We start from the raw sequence: 25029 nt of genomic DNA, 5'->3' as shown, positions 1-25029 counted from the left end.
AAATTGAATTCTTTCAGTAGGCAATAATGTTTTAGATAGGACACAGAAAATACTAACCATGAAAGAAAAAAAAAAACATATTGGACTTCATCACAATAAAACCTTCTGCTATTTGAAAAATACCATTAAGAAAATAAAAAGGCAAGTCACAAATTAGGAGAAAATGTTTGCAAAATAAATATTAATTCAGAACACATTAAGAACACTTACAACTCAATAAGAAGACCTATAACCTGATTAACAATGGGCAAACAACCTAAAGAAACACTTCACAAAAGAAGATACATGAATAGTCAATAGGTACATGAAAAAGTATTTAATGTTAGTCATCATAGAACTATAAATTAAAACTATGAAATACTACTACATACTCAACTACAATGGTTAAAATTTTAAAACCAAATGTTGATGAGGATTAGAGATAAGATTGAAAATCTTACAGATTGTTGCTGGAAGTGTAAAATGGCTGCTGCTGTTGTTGTGTATGTGTACATGAAGTTAAAACAGGAGGTTAGGAGAAGAAGATAGCGGCATAGGAGGGCGCTGGGCTCACCTCGTCCTGCTGATCACTTAGATTCCACCCACACCTCCCTAAATAACCCAGAAAACCACCAGAAGACTAGCAGAATGGACTCTCTGGAGCCAAGCGTAGACAAGAGGCCCACAGAAGAGGGTAGGAAGGGTGGAGAGGTGGTGCGTGCTACATGGACTGGTGTGGGGGAGCTGGGGCAGTGGAGCGGCAGCCCGCCAGGCAAGGCAGAGCCCCTGAAGTCTGGCTTGCAAAAGCAGAGGGGCGGACTCCATGAGTTTTGACAGCCAGTGGGACTTAACATCTGGAATGTTAAAATCAACAGCTCTGCTTGGAGAGTGGGAGGGTGAGGGGACAGTGGGAGGGAGAGTTGTTGAGTCCCGGAAGACAGAACTCAGCTCAGGACAAAGGCGCTGGTAAGCGCCATCTCCCTCTCCCATCCCCCAGCCGTAATCCCAAAGGGAACCAGTTCCCATCACTGAACTTGCTTGCACCACGCAAACACCCAACACTGTGCTTATGTGGATCCATCCCTGCGATGGGTCTGCCTCCCTCTCGGTGCTGCAGGGCCCCTCCTGCAGGGGACCACCGATGGCAAAGCGAGTTAAGCCTGCCCCTCCTGCCGCTGTGCACCTTGCAGATCCACTCTGGCTAATACGCCAGATCCCATCGAAGCAGCACCACAAGCCTGGCAGTGTGCAAGTAGCCTGGACAGGGGCCATGCCACTCCACAGTGAGTCCTGCCCCTGGGAGAGGGGAAGATAAGGTACACACCAGTCTGACTGTGGCCCCAGCGGTGGGCTGGGGACAGGCATCAGGTCTGACTGTGGCCCTGCCCACCAACCCAAGTTACTCCAGACAGCACAGGGGAAGTGCCCTGCAGTTTGGCACCACCCCAGGGACTACCCAAAATGACAACACGGAAGAACTCTCCTCAAGAGAAACTCCAGGAAGTAGTGACAGCTAACGAATTGATCAAAAATGATTTAAGCAATATAATGGAACAAGAATTTAGAATAATAGTCATAAAATTAATCGCTGGGCTTGAAAAAAGTATAGAGGACAGCAGAGAATCTATTGCTACAGAGATCAAGGGACTAAGAAATAGTCATGAGGAGCTAAAAAATGCTATAAATGAGGTGCAAAATAAAATGGAGGCGACCACATCTCGGATTGAAGAGGCAGAGGAGAGAATAGGTGAATTAGAAGATAAAATTATGGAAAAAGAGGAAGCTGAGAAAAAGAGAGATAAAAAACCCCAGGAGTATGAGGGGAGAATTAGAGAACGAAGTGATGCAATCAAACGGAACAATATCCGTATAATAGGAATTCCAGAAGAGGAAGAGAGGGAGAAAGGGGCTGAAGGTGTACTTGAACAAATCATAGCTGAGAACTTCCCTGATCTGGGAAAGGAAAAAGGCATTGATATCCAAGAGGCACAGAGAACTTGCTTCAGATGTAACTTAAATCGATCTTCTGCACGACATATCATAGTGAAACTGGCAAAATACAAGGATAAAGAGAAAATTCTGAAAGCAGCTAGGGATAAACATGCTATAACTTATAAAGGGAGACCGATAAGACTAGTAGCAGACCTATCTACTGAAACTTGGCAGTCCAGAAAGGAATGGCAGGAAATCTTCAATGTGATGAACAGAAAAAAATATGCAGCTGAGATTCCTTTATCCAGCAAGTCTGTCATTCAGAATAGAAGGAGAGATAAAGGTCTTCCCAAACAAACAAAGACCGAAGGAATTCATCACCACTAAACCAACCCTACAAGAGATCCTAAGGGGGATTCTGTAAGTGAAATGTTGCAAGGACCACAAAGTACCAGAGACATCACTACAAGCATGAAACCTACAGACATCACAATGACTCTAAACCCATACTTTTCTATAATAACACTGAATGTAAATGGACAAAATGCTCCAACCAAAAGACATAGGGTATCAGAATGGAACAAAAAACAAGATCCATCTATTTGCTGTCTACAAGAGACTCATTTTAGACCTGAGGACACCTTCAGATTGAAAGTGAGGGGATGGAGAACTATCTATCACGCTACTGGAAGTCAAAAGAAAGCTGGAGTAGCCATACTTATATCAGACAAACTAGACTTTAAATTAGAGGCTGTAACAAGAGATGAAGAAGGGCATTATATAATGATTACAGGGTCTATCCATCAGGAAGAGCTAACAATTATAAATATGCACCGAATAGGGGAGCCCCCAAATATATAAAACAATTACTCCCAAACATAAGCAACCTAATTGATAAGAATGTGGTAATTGCAGGGGTCTTTAATCCTCCACCCACAACAATGGATAGATCATCTAGACACAAGATCAGTAAAGAAACAAGGGCCCTGAATGATACATTGGACCAGATGGACTTGACAGATATATTTAGAACTCTGCATCCCAAAGCCACAGAATATACTTTCTTCTCGAGTGCACATGGAACATTCTCCAAGATAGATCACATACTGGGTCACAAAACAGCCCTTCATAAGTGTAAAAGAATTGAGATCATACCATGCATACCTAAGACCACAATGCTATGAAGTTTGAAATCAATGACAGGAAAAAGTCTGGAAAACCTCCAAAAGCATGGAGGTTAAAGAACACCCTACTAAAGAATGAGTGGGTCAACCAGGCAATTAGAGAGGAAATTAAAAAATATATGGAAACAAATGGAAATGAAAATACAACAATCCAAACGCTTTGGGATGCAGCGAAGGCAGTCCTGAGAGGAAAAAACATTGCAATCCAGGCCTATGTCAAGAAACAACAAAAATTCCAAATACAAAATCTAACAGCACACCTAAAGGAAATAGAAGCAGAACAGCAAAGACACTCCAAACCCAGCAGAAGAGAAATAATAAAGATCAGAGCAGAAATAAACAATATAGAATCTAAAAAAACTGTAGAGCAGATCAATGAAACCAAGAGTTGGTTTTTTGAAAAAAATAAACAAAATTGATAAACCTCTAGCCAGGCTTCTCAAAAAGAAAAGGGAGATGACCCAAATAGATAAAATCATGAATGAAAATGGAATTATTACAACCAATCCTCAGAAATACAAGCAATTATTAGGGAATACTATGAAAAATTATATGCCAACAAACTGGACAACCTGAAAGAAATGGACAAAATCCTAAGCACCCGTGCACTTCCAAAACTCAAAGAGGAAGAAATAGAGAACTTGAACAGGCCCATAACTAGCGAAGAAATTGAATCAGTTATCAAAAATCTCATAATCTTGAGAGATACTACCTATCCTTCTCAAGCTGTTCCAAAAAATAGAAAGGGAAGGAAAACTTCCAGACTCATTCTTTGAAGCCAGCATTACTTTGATTCCTAAACCAGACAGAGACCCAGCAAAAAAAGAGAACTACAGGCCAATATCCCCAATGAATATGGACGCAAAAATTCTCAACAAGATACTAGCAAATCGAATTCAACAGCATATAAAAGGAATTACTCACCATGATCAAGTGGGATTCATTCCTGGGCTGCAGGGCTGGTTCAACACTTGCAAATCAATCAATGTGATACATCACATTAACAAAAGAAAAGATAAGAACCATATGATCCTGTCTATCGATGCAGAAAAAGCATTTGACAAAATTCAGCATCCTTTCTTAATAAAAACCCTCGAGAAAGTAGGGATAGAAGGAACATACTTAAAGATCATAAAAGCCATTTATGAAAAGCCCACAGCTAACATCATCCTCAATGGGGAAAAACTGAGAGCTTTTTCCCTGAGATCAGGAACACGACAGGGATGCCCACTCTCACTGCTGTTGTTTAACATAGTGCTGGAAGTTCTAGCATCAGCAATCAGACCACAAAAGGAAATCGAAGGCATGAAAATTGGCAATGATGATGTCAAGCTTTCACTTTTTGCAGATGACATGATATTATACGTGGAAAACCCGATAGACTCCACCAAAAGTCTGCTAGAACTGGTACAAGAATTCAGCAAAGTCGCAGCATACAAAATCAATGTACAGAAGTCACTTGCATTCTTATACACTAATAATGAAGCAACAGAAAGAGAAAGAAACTGATCCCATTCACAATTGCACCAAGAAGCATAAAATACCTAGGAATAAACCTAACCAAAGATGTAAAAGATCTGTATGCTGAAAACTATAGAAAGCTTATGAAGGAAATTGAAGGAGACATAAAGAAATGGAAAAACATTCCATGCTCATGGATTGGAAGAATGAATATTGTTAAAATGTCAATACTACCCAAAGCTATCTACACATTCAATGCAATCCCAATCAAAACTGCACCAGCATTTTTCTCAAAGCTAGAACAAGCAATCCTAAAATTCATATGGAACCACAAAAGACCCCGAATAGCCAAAGTAATTTTGAAGAAGAAGACCAAAGTGGGAGGCATCAGAATCCCAGACTTTAGCCTCTACTACAAAGCTGTCATCATCAAGACAGTATGGTATTGGCACAAAAACAGACACATAGACCAATGGAATAGTATAGAAACCCCAGAATTAGACCCACAAAAGTATGGCCAACTAACTTTGACAAAGCAGGAAAGAATATCCAATGGAAAAAAGACAATCTCTTTAACAAATGGTGCTGGGAGAACTAGACAGCAACATGCAGAAAGGTAAAACTATACTACTTTCTTACACCATTCACAAAAATAAACTCAAAATGGATAAAGGACCTGAATGTGAGACAGAAAACCATCAAATTCCTAGAGGAGAAAGCAGGAAAAAAACCTCTCTGACCTCAGCCGCAGTGATTTCTTACTTGACATATCCCCAAAGGCAAGGGAATAAAAGCAAAAATGAACTATTGGGACCTCATAAAGATAAAACGCTTCTGCACTGCAAAGGAAACAATCAAGAAAACTAAAAGGCAACCAACGGAATGGGAAAAGATATTTGCAAATGACATATTGGGCAAAGGGCTAGTATCCAAAATCTATAAAAAACTCACCAAACTCTACACCCGAAAAACAAATGTCCAGTGAAGAAATGGGCAGAAAACATGAATAGACACTTCTCTAAAAAAGACATCCAGATGGCCAACAGTTACATGAAAAGATGCTCAATGTCGCTTCTCATCAGGAAAATACCTCAAAACCTCACTGAGATATCACCTCACGCCAGTCAGAGGAGCTAAAGTGAACAAATCAGGAGACTATAGATGCTGGTGAGGATGTGCACTGTTGGTGGGAATGCAAACTGGTGCAGTTGCTCTGGAAAACAGTGTGGAGGTTCCTCAAAAAATGAAAAATAGATCTACCCTATGACCCAGCAATAGCACTGCTAGGAATTTACTCAAGGGATACAGGAGTGCTGATGCATAGGGGCACTTGTACCCCAATGTTTATAGCAGCACTTCCAACAACAGCCAAATTATGGAAAGAGTCTAAATGTCCATCAATTAATGAATGGATAAAGAAATTGTGGTTTATATACACCGTGGGATACATGGCAATGAGAAAGAATGAAATATGGCCTTTTGTAGCAATGTGGATGGAACTGGAGAGTGTTATGCTAAGTGAAATAAGTCAGGCAGAGAAAGACAGATACCATATGTTTTCACTCCTATGTGGATCCTGAGACACTTAACAGAAGACCATGGGGGAGGGGAAGGAAAAAAAAGAAAAGAAAAAAAAAGGGTTAGAGAGGGAGGGAGCCAAAACATAATAGACTCTTAAAAACTGAGAACAAACTGAGGGTTGATGGGGGGTGCAAGGGAGGGGAGGGTGGGTGAGGGGTATTGAGGAGGGCACCTGTTGGGATGAGCACTGGGTGTTGTATGGAAACCAATTTGACAATAGATTTCATATCAAAAAATAATAAAAAAAATAAAAAGAAAAAAATTTAAAACATTTTGTTATTACATGACCTAGCAATTCTACTCATAGGTGTTTTACCAAGATAAATAAAAATGTGCCCATAAGATTTGTATACATATTGTTCCAGTTGCTATTGCTGCATAACCATCCCAAATTTAGTAGCATGGATAAAGCCATTTTATCATGCTTATGGATTCTATAGTTAAGGATTTGAGAAAAGACAGGTAAGATGACTTTTCTGTTTTGTCTATGTTTATGGCCTTAGCTGAGACGGCTCAAAGGCTAGGGGTGACTGGGGGCTGGAATTATCTGAAGACTCGTGTGCTCATAGGTCTGCTGGTTGATGTTGACTATTAGTGGGGACTCAGTAAGATTGTCAATGGAGAACACCTACATGTGGCCTCTCCATGTTAGTCCTTGGGCATTTTCATAATACAGTGGATAGGTTTCGAGAATGATGGTCCCACAGAGAATCAAGTGGAAACTATATCACTTGTGTGACCTAGCCATGGTAACAAGCTTACCTACATTGAAAGGGAGGTTACATTGATTCCACTTCTTGATGAGACAGATGTGTCCAAATTATCTTGTAAGGAGATTATGTTGTGGTCATCTTCAGATAGTAGTCTGCCAGGTGAATGTGTATAGCAGCTTGATTCATAATAGGTCCAAACTAGACCTAGTTTGACAATCCGTATGTCAATCAACAGGTAAACAGGTAAATACATTGTGGTATATTCATAAAAGTTAGCAATAAGAAAGAACAAACTATTGATATACTCAACAGTGTTAATAAATTTGAAAAACATTATGCTGAGAAGATGAAGCCAGAAACACACGTACATAATATATGACTCCATTTATATGAAGCTCTTGTGCAGACTGAAATAATCTATAGTGATAGAAATCAAATCAGTAGTTGCCTGAGATAGGGGATTGGAGGATTGACTGGAAAGGTTGGATATATAGAACTGAACTTTTAAAATGTGTACATTTTATTGTATATAAATTGTACCTTAAAGTTGATTTTTAAAAACTAAAAAAAAAAAAAAAAAAAAAAAAAAAAAAAAAGTAAAGGCAGATAGAAATTAGAAACAAGCATACAACTCTTTTGAGAAGTTTTAATGTAAAACTGGAACAGGAAATGTGAAGATAGCTAAAGAGGAAATGAGGTTAAGAGCTTTTTGGGGTGAATGAATTAGTAGCGAGGGACAAATTTAATTAGGAAGAGACGGAGACTTGTTAAAGTGATTTTGTTAGGTAGGCAAGAGAGGATAATTGTAGTGCATTATTCAAAGGATTGGCCTCAAATAGGTTCATGGACAATTCATTTATAGTTACCAGAAGGAAAGATGGAATATATAGATACAGATGCTTTAGGTATGTAGACATTTGTGAATATGTGGTAATTTTCTTGTGATTGTTCAGTGAAGTAGGAATTAAGATTATCAGCCAAGAGTTAGAATGGGGAGAAGGTTTTGGGGTTTTGAGGATCAGATACAATACATGAAACAATTAAGTAGGAGAGTGGGAAAGTGAGTAGACTATAGGGGAACTCTGCAGGATTGCCAGGTAGCCTTAAGGGCATGCTTAAGGTTCTTGGTCATAACTTTTAAGTGTTGTTTTAGTCATTTTCTCCACTTTGTTCAGCTGAGTGGTGCTGACATGGACCATGTAGAGAGTTGGATTTTACCAGGGCTGTATTTTTCCAGAGGAATAAACAATTAAAGGCAAAATAGCTGAGAAAGTATATTCAAAATGGTGATTAGAATTGACTAATAATTTAAATGGGCAAGGAGAGGGGCGCCTGGGTGGCGCAGTCGGTTAAGCGTCCGACTTCAGCCAGGTCACGATCTCACGGTCCGTGAGTTCCAGCCCCGCGTCAGGCTCTGGGCTGATGGCTCGGAGCCTGGAGCCTGTTTCAGATTCTGTGTCTCCCTCTCTCTCTGCCCCTCCCCCGTTCATGCTCTGTCTCTCTCTGTCCCAAAAATAAATAAAAAACGTTGAAAAAAAATTAAAAAAAAAATAAAAAAATAAATGGGCAAGGAGAGGAAGAATATTGGGATATGACATTACGTCCAGTAGGGTTGAAAGGTTTTGGGGTTTGAGTGCATAAAAGGGTGTGCTGAAAAGATATAAGAGATCAAAGTGGGTAATGAGAAGGACTAGAGCAGTAGCTCTCAAAGGATCATTTGGGGATCTCTTGGGAGTCCCTAAGACCCTTTCATGTAGTCTACAAGTTTAAAACTATTTTCATAATAATAGTAGGGCTTCTATTTGTCTTTTTCATTCCCATTGATAAATAAACAGTGGTTCTTTCCAGAGGCTAAGTGTAAGTATATATATATAACTATATATAACTATATAACTATATAACTAAAGGTAAGTGATAACTAATGGGATGTGTGCTTATGTGTTCTTGTTTTTTAAAAATTTCTGTTTTGTTTTTAAATATAGTAAATATCAATAGATATTAACCTACATAAATAGACAACTTTTTGAGAGCCTCAATTTTTAAAAATAATTTTATGAACAATTTTAGATTTATAGAAAAGTTACAGAGATAGTATAGAGTATTCCCAAATATCACACACCCAGCTTCAGTTTCTCTCTTTTTTTTATTTAATTTTTTATTTTTAAAAATTAGTTAGCATATAGTGCAACAGTGATTTCAGGAGTAGATTCCTTAGTGCCCCTTACCCATTTAGCCCACCCCGCCTCCCACAACCCCTCTAGTAACCCTCAGTTTGTTCTCCATATTTATGAGTCTCTTCTGTTTTGTCCCCCTCCCTGTTTTTATTAGTTTTGTTTCCCTTCCCTTATGTTCATCTGTTTTGTCTCTTACAGTCCTCGTATGAGTGAAGTCATATGATTTTTGTCTTTCTCTGACTGAGTCATTTCACTTAGCATAATACCCTGTAGTTCCATCCACGTAGTTGCAAATGGCAAGATTTCATTCTTTTTGATTGCCGAGTAATACTCCATAGTGTGTGTGTGTGTGTGTGTGTGTGTATATATATATATATATATATATATATATATATATATATATATATATATATATCACATCTTCTTTATCCATTCATCCATCGATGGACTTTGGGGTCTTTCCATACTTTGGCTATTGTTGATAGTGCTGCTATAAACATGGGGGTGCATGTGTCCCTTTGAAACAGCACACCTGTATCATGTGGATAAATGCCTAGTAGTGCAATAGCTGGGTCGTAGGGTAGTTCTATTTTTATTCAGTTTCTCTTAATGTCATTTTAGGATTGTACATTTGTCATTACTATTACATTTCTATTAACTAAATTCCAGACTTTATTGGGATCTCATCAGTTTTTTCATCACTGTCCTTTTTCTGTTCTAGGATCTGTTCCAGGATACCATATTGTATTTAGTTGTCATGTCACCTTAGTCTCTCTGGTCTCTAAGAGTTTCCTGGTCTTTTTTGTTTTTTTATGACCATGTTACCTTTGAGGAGTACAGATTGGAAATTTTGTAGAACATCCCTTAAATTGAGTTTTCTCTAATGTTTTCCTCATTATTATACTGGGTTTATGGGTTTTTGGAAAGAATACCACAGTGGTTAAGTGCCCTTCTCATCATATCATATCAGGGGTGCGTGATATTCACATGACATCATGGCTGAGGTTAATCTTGATCAAGTCAGTGTTTGACAGATTTCTCTTATAAAGTTACTATTTTCCCCTTTCTATATCCTATTCTTTGGAAACAAATCACTATATACAGCACATTCTCAATAGGGAGGCAGGGACTAAACTCCTCCTGGATATATCATTTGGAATTCTTATGAAAGGAAGCCTTGTCTCTTGCTCTCTAAATTTTATGTATTTATGTATGTATGTCTTGTCTTTCCATATGGATGCATGTATGCTTATTTTATACTTTGGGTAATAATTCAGTACTAAGTTATTTGTTTCATTGCTGAAATTGTTCCAGCTTTGGCCATTGGATATTCCTTTAGGTTGGCCCAATATTTTGAAGTGTAAAATGGCTCTGACCAAATGTTTGAGAATAGCTCGTCTAGGTTATGATCATAGGATTGAGTAGCTGAGGCAGGGAAGAAGACAGTGTTGTTGGAGATTTTTAGGGATTAAGAGTTCAGGGTGTGAGAAAATAATCACCAAGAATTTAAGTCTGAGTAGTTTGAAAGAGGGACAGTGAGCCAGAGCTAAGGTCATTTACAAATGAAGGGGAGGGATAGTGATGGGATTGATTGATAGATGGCAGCTACAGGAGTTTCAGGGTAATGTTGGGTGGATTTTTTAAAAAGTGAGAGGGAGAATGATCTAGAATGATAATAAGGAGGAAGAAGGACACTTATTTTACCTCTAGGCCCAGTGGTTTCTTCCAGGGCTACGTGAGGAAAAGCAGCCACTCTGAGAAGATCACAGGGAAAGCAGTGTCTTTAGAGAAGAACGAGGCTTCGTGTTAGAATAAGAAGAAAGAGACATACAGAGAATTGTTGAAGATGTAGAGGATTTTGCTGCTAACGGATTGTTAATTTCAGAAGGCACAGTGAAAGAACCTCCTTCCAGAATTAAGATGAGATGGGAGATGACGGTAAAACAGAGTGTGCAAGAGTTATAAACCTTAGTGTGTGAAGGCAGAGTGTAACCTGGGAGTGGTAGCTTCTTGCGGTTCCCAATTTAAACAGGAATCAGGGATGAAGGGAATAATGACTTTGGTTTTGGTAGACCAGAGGCAGATAGTGGTGGTGAGGCTGTGAAAGTTTCAAGGATAAGGAGGTATTTTGAGACCTCTCTTTTGAGTTCTACAGAAGAAGGCTCAAGTTTTACTTGAGCTTGCATGCCTGTGAAACACATGAGGATACAGATGAACTCAGGTATGCAGTTGAGGTCTCCCATTTGATCTCTTGTCAAGTGGAAGATAAGAGGTCTGGCTATTTGGTGTTACTATTGTATAATATACACACAGAAAAATGTGCAAATCAGTGTTAAGCTTGGTGAATTTTCACTAAATGAACACACCTGTGTAACTGGCCCATACATCAAGAAGCAGAATATTACTAGAACCCAAGAAATAACTCCCTCAGGGGAACCGTTATCCTAACTTTTTTTTTTTTTTTAATTTACATCCAAGTTAGTTAGCATATAGTACAACAATGATTTCGGGGGTAGATTCCTTAATGCCCCTTACCCATTTAGTCCATCCCCCCTCCCACAACCCCTCCAGCAATCCTCTGTTTGTTCTCCATATGTAAGAGTCTCTTATGTTTTGTCCCCCTCCCTGTTTTTATATTATTTTTGCTTCCCTTCCCTTGGGTTCATCTGTTCTGTGTCTTAAAGTCCTCATATGAGTGAAGTCATATGATTTTTGTCTTTCTCTAATTTCGCTTAGCATAATACCCTGTAGTTCCATCCACGTAGTTGCAAATGGCAAGATTTCATTCTTTTTGATTGCCGAGTAATACTCCATTGTATATATGTACCATATCTTCTTTATCCATTCATCCATCAATGGACTTTGGGCTCTTTCCATACTTTCGCTATTGTTGATAGTGCTGCTATAAACATTGGAGTGCATGTGCCCCTTCGAAACAGCATACCTGTATCCCTTGGATAAATACCTAGTAGTGCGATTGCTGAATCATAGGGTAGTTCTATTTTTAGTTTTTTGAGGAACCTCCATACTGTTTTCCAGAGTGCATTATCCTAACTTTTAACACAATCGATTAGTTTTGCCTGTTTTTGAAGTGTATGTAAATGTAGTTACAGAGCATGTACTCTTTCATCTGCCTTCTTTTCCCCAACATTGTGACACTGATATAATTATAGTTTTCTTATTGTCATTGTTGTATAGAACTCCATGTGGTATATTTATCCATTCTACTCTTGATGAACATTTGGTTTGTTTCTAGTTTTTAACTGTTTACAAAAACTGCTGCTCTGAGAATTCCTAACTAAACACATCTTTCAGAAAACATATATCCACATTTCTCTAGGGTATATTTTTATGAGTGGAATTGTTGGTCTATGGAAGATGCATTTGTTCAAGTTCAGAAGATATTGTCAAAGAGTTTTCCAAGATATTGTACCAATTTATATCCATACCAGCTCTTATGAATATTCTGTTTGCTCCATATCTTTTTTCAACACTTGGGATTTTTGTTTTTCATTCTAGCCACACTTGCAAGTGTGTGTGTGTATGTGTGTGTGTGTGTGTGTGTTGAACACCTTTCATATGTTAGGTTTTTCATTTGGGTAACTGTTATGCTTGTTTTTCCTATTGAATTATCTGCCTTTTTCTTACTAATTTGAGTTCTGTATATGAGACTTCTGTTAGATATATGAAATGCAAATATCATCTCCCACCCTTTGGCTTTGTCTTTTCATTCTCTTAGTGGTAACTTGATGAACAGAAGTTCTTCCCTTCCCCCCATCCCCAAACCCCACCAGCTTTATTGAAGTGTGATTGACAAATAAAAGTTGTATGTATTTAAGGTATCAATATTTTGATATGCCACAATCAAGCTAATTAATATATCCATTACCTCACTTAGTTATCTTTGTGTGTGTGTGTGGTGAGAGCACTTAAGAGCTACTCTCTCAGCAAATTTCAAATATACATTTTCAACTGTAGTTAACATGCTGTATGTACATTAGATCCCCAGGAATTATCTTGTGACTGAAAATGTACATCTTTTGACCAACATCTCCCCATTGCCCCCACCTCCATAGCCCCTGGATACCATCATTTTACTCTGTGTTAACTATGAGTTTGACTTTTTTAGCCTTTACATATAAGTGAGATATTGGAGTATTTATCTTTCTGTGCCTGATTTATTTCACCTAGCATAATGTCCTCCAGGTTCACCCATGTTGTCACAAATGGCAGGATTGCCTTTTTAAGGCTGAATAGTATTTCATTGTACACTGCATTTTTTTATTCATTCATTTGTTGACAAACAGAAGTTCTTAATTTAATGAAGTCCAATTTATTTTTGAATTGCTTTATGAACAGTGCTTTTGTGCTTCTTGTTTAAGAAACCTTTGCCTACTCTAAGGTTATGAATGTATTCTCTTATGTTTTTCTCCAAATGCTTTTTGTTTTACCTTTTTCACTTAAATCTAAGATCCAACTGGAACTGATATTTGCATGTGGTATGAACTACTAGGTCATGGTTCTCCATATGTATGTGTGTGTGTGTGTGTGTGTATATATATATATATATATATGTATATATATATACATATATATATATATATATATATATATATATATATGGAATGAAACAGGGTGGCCAGAAAAATATTATAATTATATAATTATATAATATAATATATATATAATTATGTAATATTATATATTATATTATTTAATATATATATATTTTTTCTGGCCACCCTGTTTCATTCCATTGATTCTTTTTGGCCCTTTTGATAATACACACTGGCTTAACTACTATAATGTTTGTTAGATTTTCTAGTAAACCTTGATGTTTAGAAGTTCAAGTCCTGTAGCTCTGTTGTTCTTCAAGATTGCTTGAGTATTCTTGATAGTCAAATCCCTCTTGATTCCTTTCAACCTTTTAAAAATTAATTTTAACTAGGGAGTTGTTTTGAATTTTTGTAAAAATTTCACCTCCCCAATTCTCTGTAATTTGATGTAACATCGTTTTATTTGTGATAATTTTCTATCTTAATTTACTAAGTAAACAGTGAATCGATACAAAAGAAAACATGCGTATTTAAATTTACTTTCCTTCATTTTGCTTCACAAATAAGTATAATGTAACAAGATAAAAATAAAAATGCAGAAATAAAATAAGGATAAGAGTATAATATAAAACGACAGATAAGATTAATTCAGGCCTGCTTTTTTGTATACAGAGTTAGGGCAGAAACTGTAACTCCCATTTTATTAGAGTCAAAGCAAAGAGAATCAGTTATGAGATTCACAGTATCCATATGTAAAAGCAAACCAGTTACTCTAAAGGAGAGTTTTTCCTGGTCGTAAAAACTGAAGATGTGAATTTTCTCCTTTTTTGGATTTTAAAGGTGATAACATGTGAGATAGCAGTGTTTTTGGTAACATTTGGGACATAATTCCAAAGCCCAATTTATCTGAATGGACAGTTCTATAAAATCAGTAATATGGTACAAATTTTGCATAGTATTTAAAGCCTTATTGCCAGGTACTGTAATAAGTGCTTTTATTTGCATTTTTAATTTAATCATAACCCTTGACTGTAGGTGCTATGGTTATCTGTATTTCACAGATGAAAAAATTAAGGTAAATAACTTGCCTAAGTTTCTACTACAAATAAGTAATAGAATCAAGATTAAGTTTTGGGCAATTATACCTCTATTTCTACTACATGATTATGCTGATAAAAATTAAGTCTCATGCAGGATTTGTGCCTGAATTAGGGGTTTAGGAAATTCAGATAGAGCTAAGGTTTTCTTCAAGAAACAGTTTCTAGGTCTACGTTCATATAGATGGGTGAAGAAAACAACATTGTATTTTCACAGCAATTTTGCTTGAGCTAAATTTGTTTTGCATGTTCTTTAGCTTTTTTCCCTTATTTTTACTTAACTAAATCCCAGTCTGAATAACTATTGTTGAATGTGATCATTATCTTGAATATTATCACTTTTACTCTTGTTTTATGAGTATTAAGCTTTCAGGGAGCCAATTGGCTTGCCTAAATAGATCGTAAAGAATCAAAATATAAGCAAATTAAATTACTAAACTGCTTTGTACAAAGTCAGTTTTGTAGCATGTCTTTTTATATTTTTGCAGTTTTAAATTATTTTCTGAAATTTTCTTAAGATGCATGATATTTTGGAATTATTTCGTTGAAACTGGGGGAAAGTGTTCAGTATGTTTTGCAGCTGGCATTCCTAAAAGCTGAATGAACATTGCAGAGCCAATTTAATTATGTTGTGATATTTATACTTTTGTTATAATTCTTGCATTTGAATACTTGTTTGTGCACATTGTTTTGAAGTGAGCCTGCTAATTTATGTTTGAATCTGCCTTAATTTCACAAAGAAGAAGTAACACAATTTTATAGGATTAGTTCTATTCATAATAATCTAAAAATAAAATATATTACAAATTTTAACATTTTCTGTGTTAACTTCCAGGTTGGAGGTCTAGAACAGATGTGGAAAGATGTTCACTTCAGAGAAAGGGGTAGTGGAGGAATGGTTGTCAGAATTTAAGGTAATATTTACTGTCTCAATATAATAATTATACTCCAAAGAAGTTTTGTCTGGGGTTTAAATCACAGTGGCTTTTTAAAAAAATATTTTATTTTACTTCTTGTAATTTTTATTCTTTTTAATGACTGAAAGGCTAAATATCTATGGAAGCAGAAATATGTTCCAACAAATCTTAATAGGGAATTATTTATACATAGTTTTTTCTAGGAAATCAATTCCTTTTTTTCTCCCAAGTGGTTAAAAGATTTTATTTTCTCCTTTTCACAGCAACACCACAAAGAATGGTTAAAGTTTCTGATTATTAATGTTACCCTTTCTAACCACCATTAAAAATTCAATGTTTAAATGTTTCTCCCAGTTTAGAGGGCAAAGGGAGTGGGCATGATCAACAATGAGGAGAAGATGGAAAGATATTTGCCCACCTTTCTACCAATGGATTCTTCTCTAGCTGGTTAACTTTTGTTTTCTTGTCTTACGAAGTTTTCTCTATAATTGCTAAAATTGTGTTCTTTAACCAGTTAATTACCTTCTCCTTGTCCTCTGGGTCTTGTTACACATAATTACGTGAACTTCATGATCATGAACCAGAGGAATGAAGAGTTTGTAATGCAACTATCAATATTTTGTCTAGCCTAATGAGCCCACCACTTTCTGGGACAGATGTATTGTCTGACAAAGTCAGACTTAATTGGCTTGTTTCAGTGAAGGAGACTACAACAGACACTATATGGCCAACTTACCAAACAAAGGAAAAGACAAAATTATTATAGTGTTTGGAGGAAGGGTGAAATTCAGATGAAAAATTAAAAAAAAAATTTTTTTTAATGTTTATTTATTTTTGAGAGAGACAGAGAGAGGGAGAGAGCAGGAACAGGGGAGGAGCAGAGAGAGGGGAGACACAGAATCTGAAGCAGGCTCCAGGCTCTTAGCTGTCAGCATGGAGTCTGACACGCGGCTTGAACTCACAAACCGTGAGATCGTGACCTGAGCTGAAGTCGGACACTTAACCGACTAAGCCACCCAGGTGCCCCTAGATGAAATTTAAATGGAGTAGTATTTTGATGGGCTTAACACAAAGCAGAGCTGTGTGTAATGGAGTTAAAATCTGGTATGGACTTCAGAGTAGACCCAGGATAATGTTGTCTTGGAAACTACACAGTTAACATCCATGTGGAATGTTGTGTTCAGAAACCCCTTATATGAAGCTCTGCACCTTGACTGGAAATCAAGGCTGCTTCTCTGTTTCAAGGTGACTTAGATCCTTCAGGAAAGAGTGGGATGTTTCATTCTTACTGATATATGTTTAAACAGCAAAGTTTTTGATATCTATGATTTTAGATAACAAGGCTTCTCAGTGAATAAGGATATAGCTAGTCACTCAAAAAAGGGAGGTTGTTATGACACTTTAGCTGCAGTGTGTCCTTGAGAGAAGTGGTGTTTCCTGTTAATTTTGCAGCTGGTCTTATCAGTCATTATTATCTTATCCTGACAAATGTCTGGGCAGATTTTTACTCTGTAATTTATTATAGTCATGAGTTGAGTATCCTTCTACAGATCCCCTAAATCATCATAACATGAGGTAGAATCTTATAAAAGTGCACTGTATATAGTGCCTTCTACATATTTTAATAATTTGATTACATTTTGTATGTGCTTTTTTTCCCTGCATATGTTGTTTTTGTGAGTAAGTATTCAAGGTTTTAAGCTTTTTTTTGCTTTAAGAGTATTTAATTTGGTTCATTATACCATGATTTTTTTTTTTGACAGTTGATGGAAATCGTCAAATTTAAAAGTTGAGTACTATTAAGGATTCTTATGTTTGATAGTGAAGTCAAATTTGCAAAAGCAGATATAGCCAGTTAGCCATTTTTTAATATGGAAGTTGTGGAAAGAGGGCCTGTTAAAGGATGGTATAGGGGAGGGGTCAACTGTTAAGGCAAGTAATTGAAAATCATGACTGATTCCTTACCTTCCTGCCTGTTTGTTTATTCCCTTCCCCTCCTGGCTTGGATACATAGCACCCTAGCAAGTGTAGCAGTGAAGGGTAAGGTAAAGGGGCAGTGCAGCAGTATGGGCAACACTATGCCCTAGTGCTTGAAGAAGTGGGTAGCTAGGGTGGAGGGTTGCAGAGGTGACATGTAGAAGACTCAGCCAGAGGGGTTACATTGGTAGGTTGGTTACTCTGAGTAAATAAATAAATATATGGAGGATAATGGGAGTTAGGTTTCTCAGTGTCTGAGAAAGGAATTAGAAACATGGAATGGGGAATGGCAAGAAAGAACCTTAAGGTGTTAGACTGGAATTGTAAGAATCAGTATGACTCATGGATCTAAATATGTATGTGATATCATTATACATGTATATCCGTATGTAAATGCATACATATATTTCCCAGGTTTGTTCACTGGGAGGGCTGAGAAACAATGACAGTTACACCCCAGTAGTAATGAGTATATTATGCACCCAGATCTTATTTTCTAAGTACCATTTTCCACTAAAAGAAAGTAGGATGTGAATAAAGTATTATCTAAATAATATTTTGTCTATAGTGTATTAGTGAGTAGTGCTATTTTATCAAAATTTTTATAAGTTTAATTCAAGGATAAAGAAACTTTTCCATTGGGAGGATGGGAGTAAAATCCTGGGCCCTATGAATTAAAAAGTAATTTAATTTAATTTTCTTCTAACCCCCAAGATTAAATTTACCCAATTTCCAGTCAATTTAACTCAGTTAATGTTTTAAATTATTGTTAAGTCTGTATTATAGCTAGTTAAGAAGACATTTTCTGTTTCTTGGTTAATTTGGTAAGCATTCCTGAAAATTATTTTGAATGTTATTCTGAATTGTGTTCATGTATGTTGAATTCAGCTCTGTTTATGTCTAATGAAGAGATTAAGGTTATCAGGCAAAATCAGCAGCATATTAAAGGTAATAAAAGGTAGAAAAGTACTTGAGAACGTATCTCTTAAAAGTATTTTGTCTTTTGAAATGATTTGTAATGTTAATTACATATTTTGGTTAAAATAAGAAAGGAAGTTTGGATGTGCACATATATATCTATATAGATATAGATATAGATATAGATATAGATATAGATATAGATAGAGAGGGAGAGGGAGAGGCAAAGAGAGAGGGAGAGAACGAGAGGGAAAAGGAGGGGGGTATTGAGGGAGAGAAGGGGTTGGAGGAGAAAGCCTTTGCTTGGTTGTTGAATTTAACAACCATGGTACTATTAAAGCTAAGATCATCAGATTAATAAAGTAGTTCAAAGCGCATTGGGCTGAGAAGTCAGAAACCGTTTGATCTAATCATAAGTATTCTGCTATGTGGTTTTAGGATGTTGGAAAAATCACATAACTTTTTTGGGTTTCAATATCCTCATCAGAAAGAGTGAGTGGGTGGTCTGTGAAGATGATTTTAGTTTTACATTGTTCCATGGCCACAGTTTGAACTCCCAACCTAACTTCATTCACTATGCTCTCAAATGCACAAAGACAACACAATTTGTTGTGTGAAAAAAAAAATTTTTTTTGCCTTTGGAAAAACTTTTCAGTATATACTCTAGCTATAGGCCCTCATTAGTATTCTCTTTATATACCAACAAAGTGATTCGATTTGAGACTTCATTATTTTAATATTTTCTGAATCATTCAGTTTTTATCTTTTCAAAGATTGATTTGTAAAGTATTAACTTTCAGATTGTATTGTGTTTTCCTTAATGCTATGTGTAGATTTATCTAGCAGAATTCTAGACTGCTAATTTTTCAATTTTCTGGTAGTCACTGAATCTCAAAATCTAGTCTTATGTGTAATGTTGTTGAACAGAGTTGTTTTATTTATTGGCTCTCCATCCATCTGTCTATCTTCATTAATTCTCTTCTACCCAACCCATATCACCTCCTTACGTTTTTAAAAAGCCATCTGCCAAATGATACTTTAGTATGAAGCATCTGTCTTCTTCAACTTTTGCCAAGACTAATTTCCCATTACTTTTTTTTTTTTTTTTTTTGTCTTCTGACAAAAATTCTGCCTTCTGAAAAGTGAGAAAGCTTAGCTGGTATTTAAGAAGGCCAGTACCTTTGAACTAGTACAGTGCAAGAAAATTCAAAGGTTTGCTATAGTAGTACTTAAGTCCACTAGGCATGGTTAGATTTTAAGTTTTTCAAAACACTGTTTATAAAAACAGAAATTATATTTTCTCCCCTTCTATAGACAAAAGTAGCTTTTCCCACATTCACAAAATGGAATAACGACAGACTTGTGCACTAAGTTTTAGAAGACACTTCCTCTCAGTTAGCAGCACAGTGTCCTCGGTCCAGGATATTTTCTGGAATTTGTCTCTTCAGAGAAGAGCTATCCTTTTGTCTTTGGCTGTTTCACAGACAATGTTTTATTTCATAAAGGTTAATTGGTACATAAATTGAAAATTATAATGAACATTTTTAATGAATGTTCCAGTTTTAGCCTAAATAGTATATGTAACATTACAATAATCTTTCTATTTACTAATCATTTTTAAAATTTAAATTTCAATTCACTCCATTTTAGATTTTATAGTTAGACATACACATCTATATAATAGTGTATTTTATATATATAGTTCAGGTTCATTTCCATTCAGGGGGTTAGAAATCTGTTATTTATAGGGATGCCTGGGTGGCTCATTCGTTTAAGCATCTGACTTCTGCTCAGGTCAGGATCTCATGGTTAATGGTTTCAGCCCCACACTTGGCTCTGTGCTGACAGTTCAGAGCCTGGAGCCTACTTTGGATTCTGTGTCTTCCTCTTTCTCTGCCCTCCCCCGCTCACACTCTGTCTCTCTCAAAAATGAATAAACATATTAAAAAAACTTAAAAAAAAAGAAATCTGTTGTTTATTTGACCGTTATTCCCTTTTATATAAATTCCCCTAGTGTAAGGTTACTCTTGATCAAATAACGGAAATGGAATGTTGCCTGGAAATCTTTTGTTACTTGCTTTTGAAATATTGAAGAATGCCCTAATCTCCTCTTTATGTAAGCAATTGCAGTGAAACTTTCTTTTTTTACTCTGGAGAATGGTGGAAGGTTTCCAGACAGTTCATATTTACTTACTGTTCTGGTAAACAAAACCATCTTATTGAATTAAAAAAAGAATCTATTCATTTATATATCTTAAGATGTAATGTGACCTATTTTTAAAGAATCTACTGAAGTGTAAATAGTGGCAGTGTTTATTCTCATTTTGTTCATCTATACTAAATCCCTTCAGCGGAGGTTTGAATATGAGGCCTTGTGCTGAGTGCTGTGGATGGAGTGATAATAAGATAGTTTTTGCCCTTAAGGAACTCATGGTAAAGTAAAAATGAATCATATATCCTTAGTACAAACATTTATGCTGTTTAATTTTCAGTGTCTGTTTATGAACATGTACATGTATATGCACTAATCATAACTTTTAAATTATTAAATACTAGGAGATGGGACAAATAAGAAATAGTATATACCGTGGAATGACTATTAGCAATATCCTGAGACACTGTATCTACTGCAAGATTAACATTTGTTGACTGATTAATTGAGGTAATTTGCATGAGAAAAAATAATGACTTAGAGACAGATATTAAGGAAGAGGTATACTCTAGAAGGGTAGGTTTTTGTCATTTGTTATAATGAAGTGTTTTGTTTTTGTTTTGTTTTGTTTTTTTTCAGATTTCCCTAGTACTTTTACCCCAAACCGTCTGATACTGGAGTTTGATCTCTTCCCATTCCTCTCTGGTCATGGTGTCTTTTCTGAATGGGTGGTACTGGCAAGTTGTAATTAGTTGTCCATATTTTATTTTATTTTATTTTATTTTTATTTTATTTTTTTTAATGTTTTTATTTATTTTTGAGACAGAGAGAGACAGAGAGTGAGCAGGGGAGGGGCAGAGAGAGAGGGAGACACAGAATCCCAAGCAGGCTCCGGGATCTGAGCTGTCAGCACAGAGCCCGACGTGGGGCTCGAACCCACGGATTGCAAGATCATGACCTGAGCCGAAGTCAGACGCTTAACTGACTAAGCCACCCAGGTGCCCCTAGTTATCCATATTTTAAATGGCATTAGGAAAATTAGTTTGCTGGTAGTATGGCTATCTTTTTCACCAGTTCTGAGAAGTCTAAAATTTGCCCCCAACTCTGTTAATTGAACAGCCTTATCTAAGTTAACGGTCACCATATATAACTCAGGGGTTACTTTGGTAGATAATCTGTGGCTTTAAGGTTTGAAACATTAGATCCATATACAACGTGTTTATTAAGAGGTAGGATCAATACCACTAATGAGATTTTGAATTTGTATGATATTACAAAAAATATATCTCTAGCTTTACATGTTTTGTATTCTCATTTCTAACCCCAAACTGTTCAATCAAAGATGAAGTGTTAATGTTAATTTTTATCCTTGTTGATGACAAGAAAATTAAATATGTTTTTTGTTGAGATATATTTCACATAACATAAAATTCATTGTTTTAGGCTGAAAATATAGTGGTTTTTAGTATAGTCACAATGTTATGCAACTAACACCAGCATCTAATTCCACCACCCCAAAAGGAAATTCCATACCTGTCAGTCACTCCAAATCTCCCCCACCCCCCAACCTCTGGTAACAAGTAATGTACTTTCTATTTATGGATTTGCCTATTACGGATATTTCATAAAAATAAATTTTTTTAAATTTGTTTAGACACTACCAGAAACATCTTTACCAAATTATGCCACAAATTTGAAAGACAAGAGTTCTTTAGTTTCATCTCTGTATAAAGTTATCCAGGAGCCACAAAGTGAGGTAAGTACTCTTATAGTTTATTGTGCTTGTAGTATTCAATTGATTGATTTTTAATTTTTTATTGTGAAATATCACATATATATAAAAGAATTAGAAAAAGTATATGTTTAAAGAACTTTAATATATATTATGGATTGTTTATCTGATTACATTTGGGAAGTGGTGTAGAGGGGATGAGAGTAGAATACTGTATTTTCAAAAAAATGGTTGAATAATAAAAAAAAAAAGAACTATAATAAAATGAACTTCACTGTACCATCCCCTAGGCCAAGAAGTAGATTATTACTATATTCTAAAAGCCATCTCTGAACATATTCCTCCTCTTCTTTCTTTCTTTCTATCTATCTATCTATCTATCTATCTATCTATCTATCTTGCTAGAGGCAGCCTAGAAAGTCAGTGTCATTATATGTCTTTGTTCATTCAGCAAATATTTGTATGCCCACTATAAACCAGCTTTAATGCTAGGCAATAGAAAATCAAAGAATAGTAACACATGGTCTTTATCTTGAAAGAGGAAAAGGAGAGAAAATAAGTAAATACATGCTTTCAAGGGAATGCTTAGATGCATATGCATAAGTTTTCCAGATATGTAATGTGAAAGGACATTCTAAGCTGTTGGAATAGTATATGGAGGTCTGAGAAAATGCAAAACACTCAAGGAATGGCAAGCAGTTTTGTCTGGCTGATGTTTCTCTGTGCTTACTTCTTTTCTCTTGCCCCCACTCCCCGCCCCCATTTCCTTCTCTTTTTTTAGAAAGAAAATTTAGTTTGAAGGTGATAAAATGATTTATACTTCAGATTCTGGTGCTTGTAAATCCCACTATTCATAATAGAATAGAAAAGGATTGGAAGTAGTGTGGACAATAAAAGGCATGGCATTTGGAAAATAGCAAATAGGCTAATGCAATAGTAAACAAGAGAATAAGACTGGTACTGAACTGAAGCTGGAAAGATTGGTTTAGGTCGTAACCATGGTGAGCCTTGAACTCCATCATAAGCAATTTAGACTTTTGTACTGAAGGTATGACTTGATCAGATTATTGTTTCAGGAAGGTGGCTATGTGGAGGATAGATAGGAGAATGGAAAAATTGAAAGCAAGGCTAGGTACTAGGATAATAGCCTAGGAGGAAGCTATTAAGAATGGAAAGAGGTGGAATAGAGGGGAGGGATACGAGGAATGTAATTCTTTTTGTACACAAGTTTGGTAGATGACATGGCAGCTCTGACACCACTAGTCTTATTACTTGATGGTAAAATAACTTATACCCTGGAGTCCAGTCCTGTGTGGATCTATGTGCCTTTTGGATTAACCTTCCAAAACTAGAGCCTGTTGTTATTTGAGTAGTTAACCTCTTCAGGAAGGAGGTCTGGAAAACCCAGCTTCTACTGATTATGCTATAAAGTGCATCATGACTGTTATGTGCAAAAGACAAGACTAGGGGTGAAATTGACAAACCCCAAACTTGACCTGGAAAACTGAATAGAATAATCACATTTTGCTTGTTCTTTCCTTTTCGCCAAAGCTCTTTAATTTGTATAACATGTATAGGTAGCTTGTTTTCTTGAAGGGTTTTAGTTTTCAAAGTATTTCGGTGGATGCTATTTTAAGGTTTTCCATGTGTAAGAATTATTTCACCAAACAGAGTAAGTATAGGTATAGCTTTATTATTTTTTTAATAAATGAAATCTTGTTTCTAATTTACTGCTTTATATTTTGAAATTACCCTGTGATGAAGGTTGATTTAACCAGCCTATGTTGGATATAGTTTGTAAGGTAAATTTCTGATAGACTAGTTTGGTTCATAGCATTTCTTTTATTCAAAGTAAATACAACTCTTATGGTTCAGAGCAGTATTTCTCAAAGTATTTGTGGTGAAGGACCAGTTTTTAAAAAAATTTCAGTCTGTTGCAGACTAATAAGTGTACCTAGTGCACATGATTAACATGAAACTCACATCATATGTGAGGTACCACATAAATTTGATAACCCCTAACTGATCTATACTATATCCTGTTAAGTAAGTTTGCTGATCACCAACTTGGATGGTGAAGCAATATCAAGTTGCTATAAAAGTCTTTTAATGTTTCCTCTCAATTTCGGTATTTACATTGTTTCCTCTCAATTACTGATAACATTTGTGGCTGGTCTTCAGTCCATGGGCCATGCTTTTAGAATCACTAATTTAGGAGATTTTGCATTTAAGTTTGTTTTATGTTTTTAGCCAGATTTATGTGGTGAAGATAGTGTGTATTCTGTATTCTTAAAACCCAACTCAATCTTAAAAAAATATACTTAGAAGGGCTTCTAAAATATAACAGTGTAATCTATTTGAACATCATAACCCTCCTTTTTCTCTTTAGAATATTTTGTATCCTAATTTGGAAATATCCCAAAATGTTGATATCATTCATTGTCTTTTGGCATTTTTGAAATTTGGGACATTGGTTTGGGTGTTATTTGAAGTTTAGCAAATTTGGTATTTGGATTTTAGTAATAGTACTTTTTCATTATTTAGTTTAATTCATTAAGTATTTTTTGAACCCATAAATGTTCCAGAAATCACTTAGAAATGTAGCAGTGAACAAAATGGACCAAATTCTTTTTTTTAAGTTTATTTATTTTGAGAG

At 35.9% G+C, this 25029-nt stretch overlaps 1 protein-coding gene across 4 annotated transcripts in view; it reads left to right on the top strand.

Moving 5' to 3' along the window:
* The window catches only part of HYCC1 (hyccin PI4KA lipid kinase complex subunit 1), a 132417-nt gene that overhangs the window by 35492 nt on the left and 71896 nt on the right, over positions 1 to 25029 (top strand). For all 4 annotated transcript variants that reach the window (XR_008420660.1, XR_008420661.1, XM_053898425.1 and 1 more), the window contains exons 2-3: positions 15513 to 15591; positions 22296 to 22397. Coding sequence is in view for 2 of the 4 variants with exons in the window: in XM_053898425.1 (XP_053754400.1) it covers positions 15541 to 15591; positions 22296 to 22397 (153 nt within the window). In the remaining 2 variants the exon portion in view is untranslated. The remainder of the gene's footprint in view (positions 1 to 15512; positions 15592 to 22295; positions 22398 to 25029) is intronic.

This window comes from Panthera pardus, unplaced genomic scaffold (genome assembly GCF_024362965.1).
Source record: "Panthera pardus isolate Hobbes unplaced genomic scaffold, ASM2436296v1 HiC_scaffold_8, whole genome shotgun sequence".
Taxonomy (NCBI): domain Eukaryota; kingdom Metazoa; phylum Chordata; class Mammalia; order Carnivora; family Felidae; genus Panthera; species Panthera pardus.
Note: the sequence above shows the minus strand (reverse complement) of the source record. Positions and strands in the feature narration are given on the sequence as shown.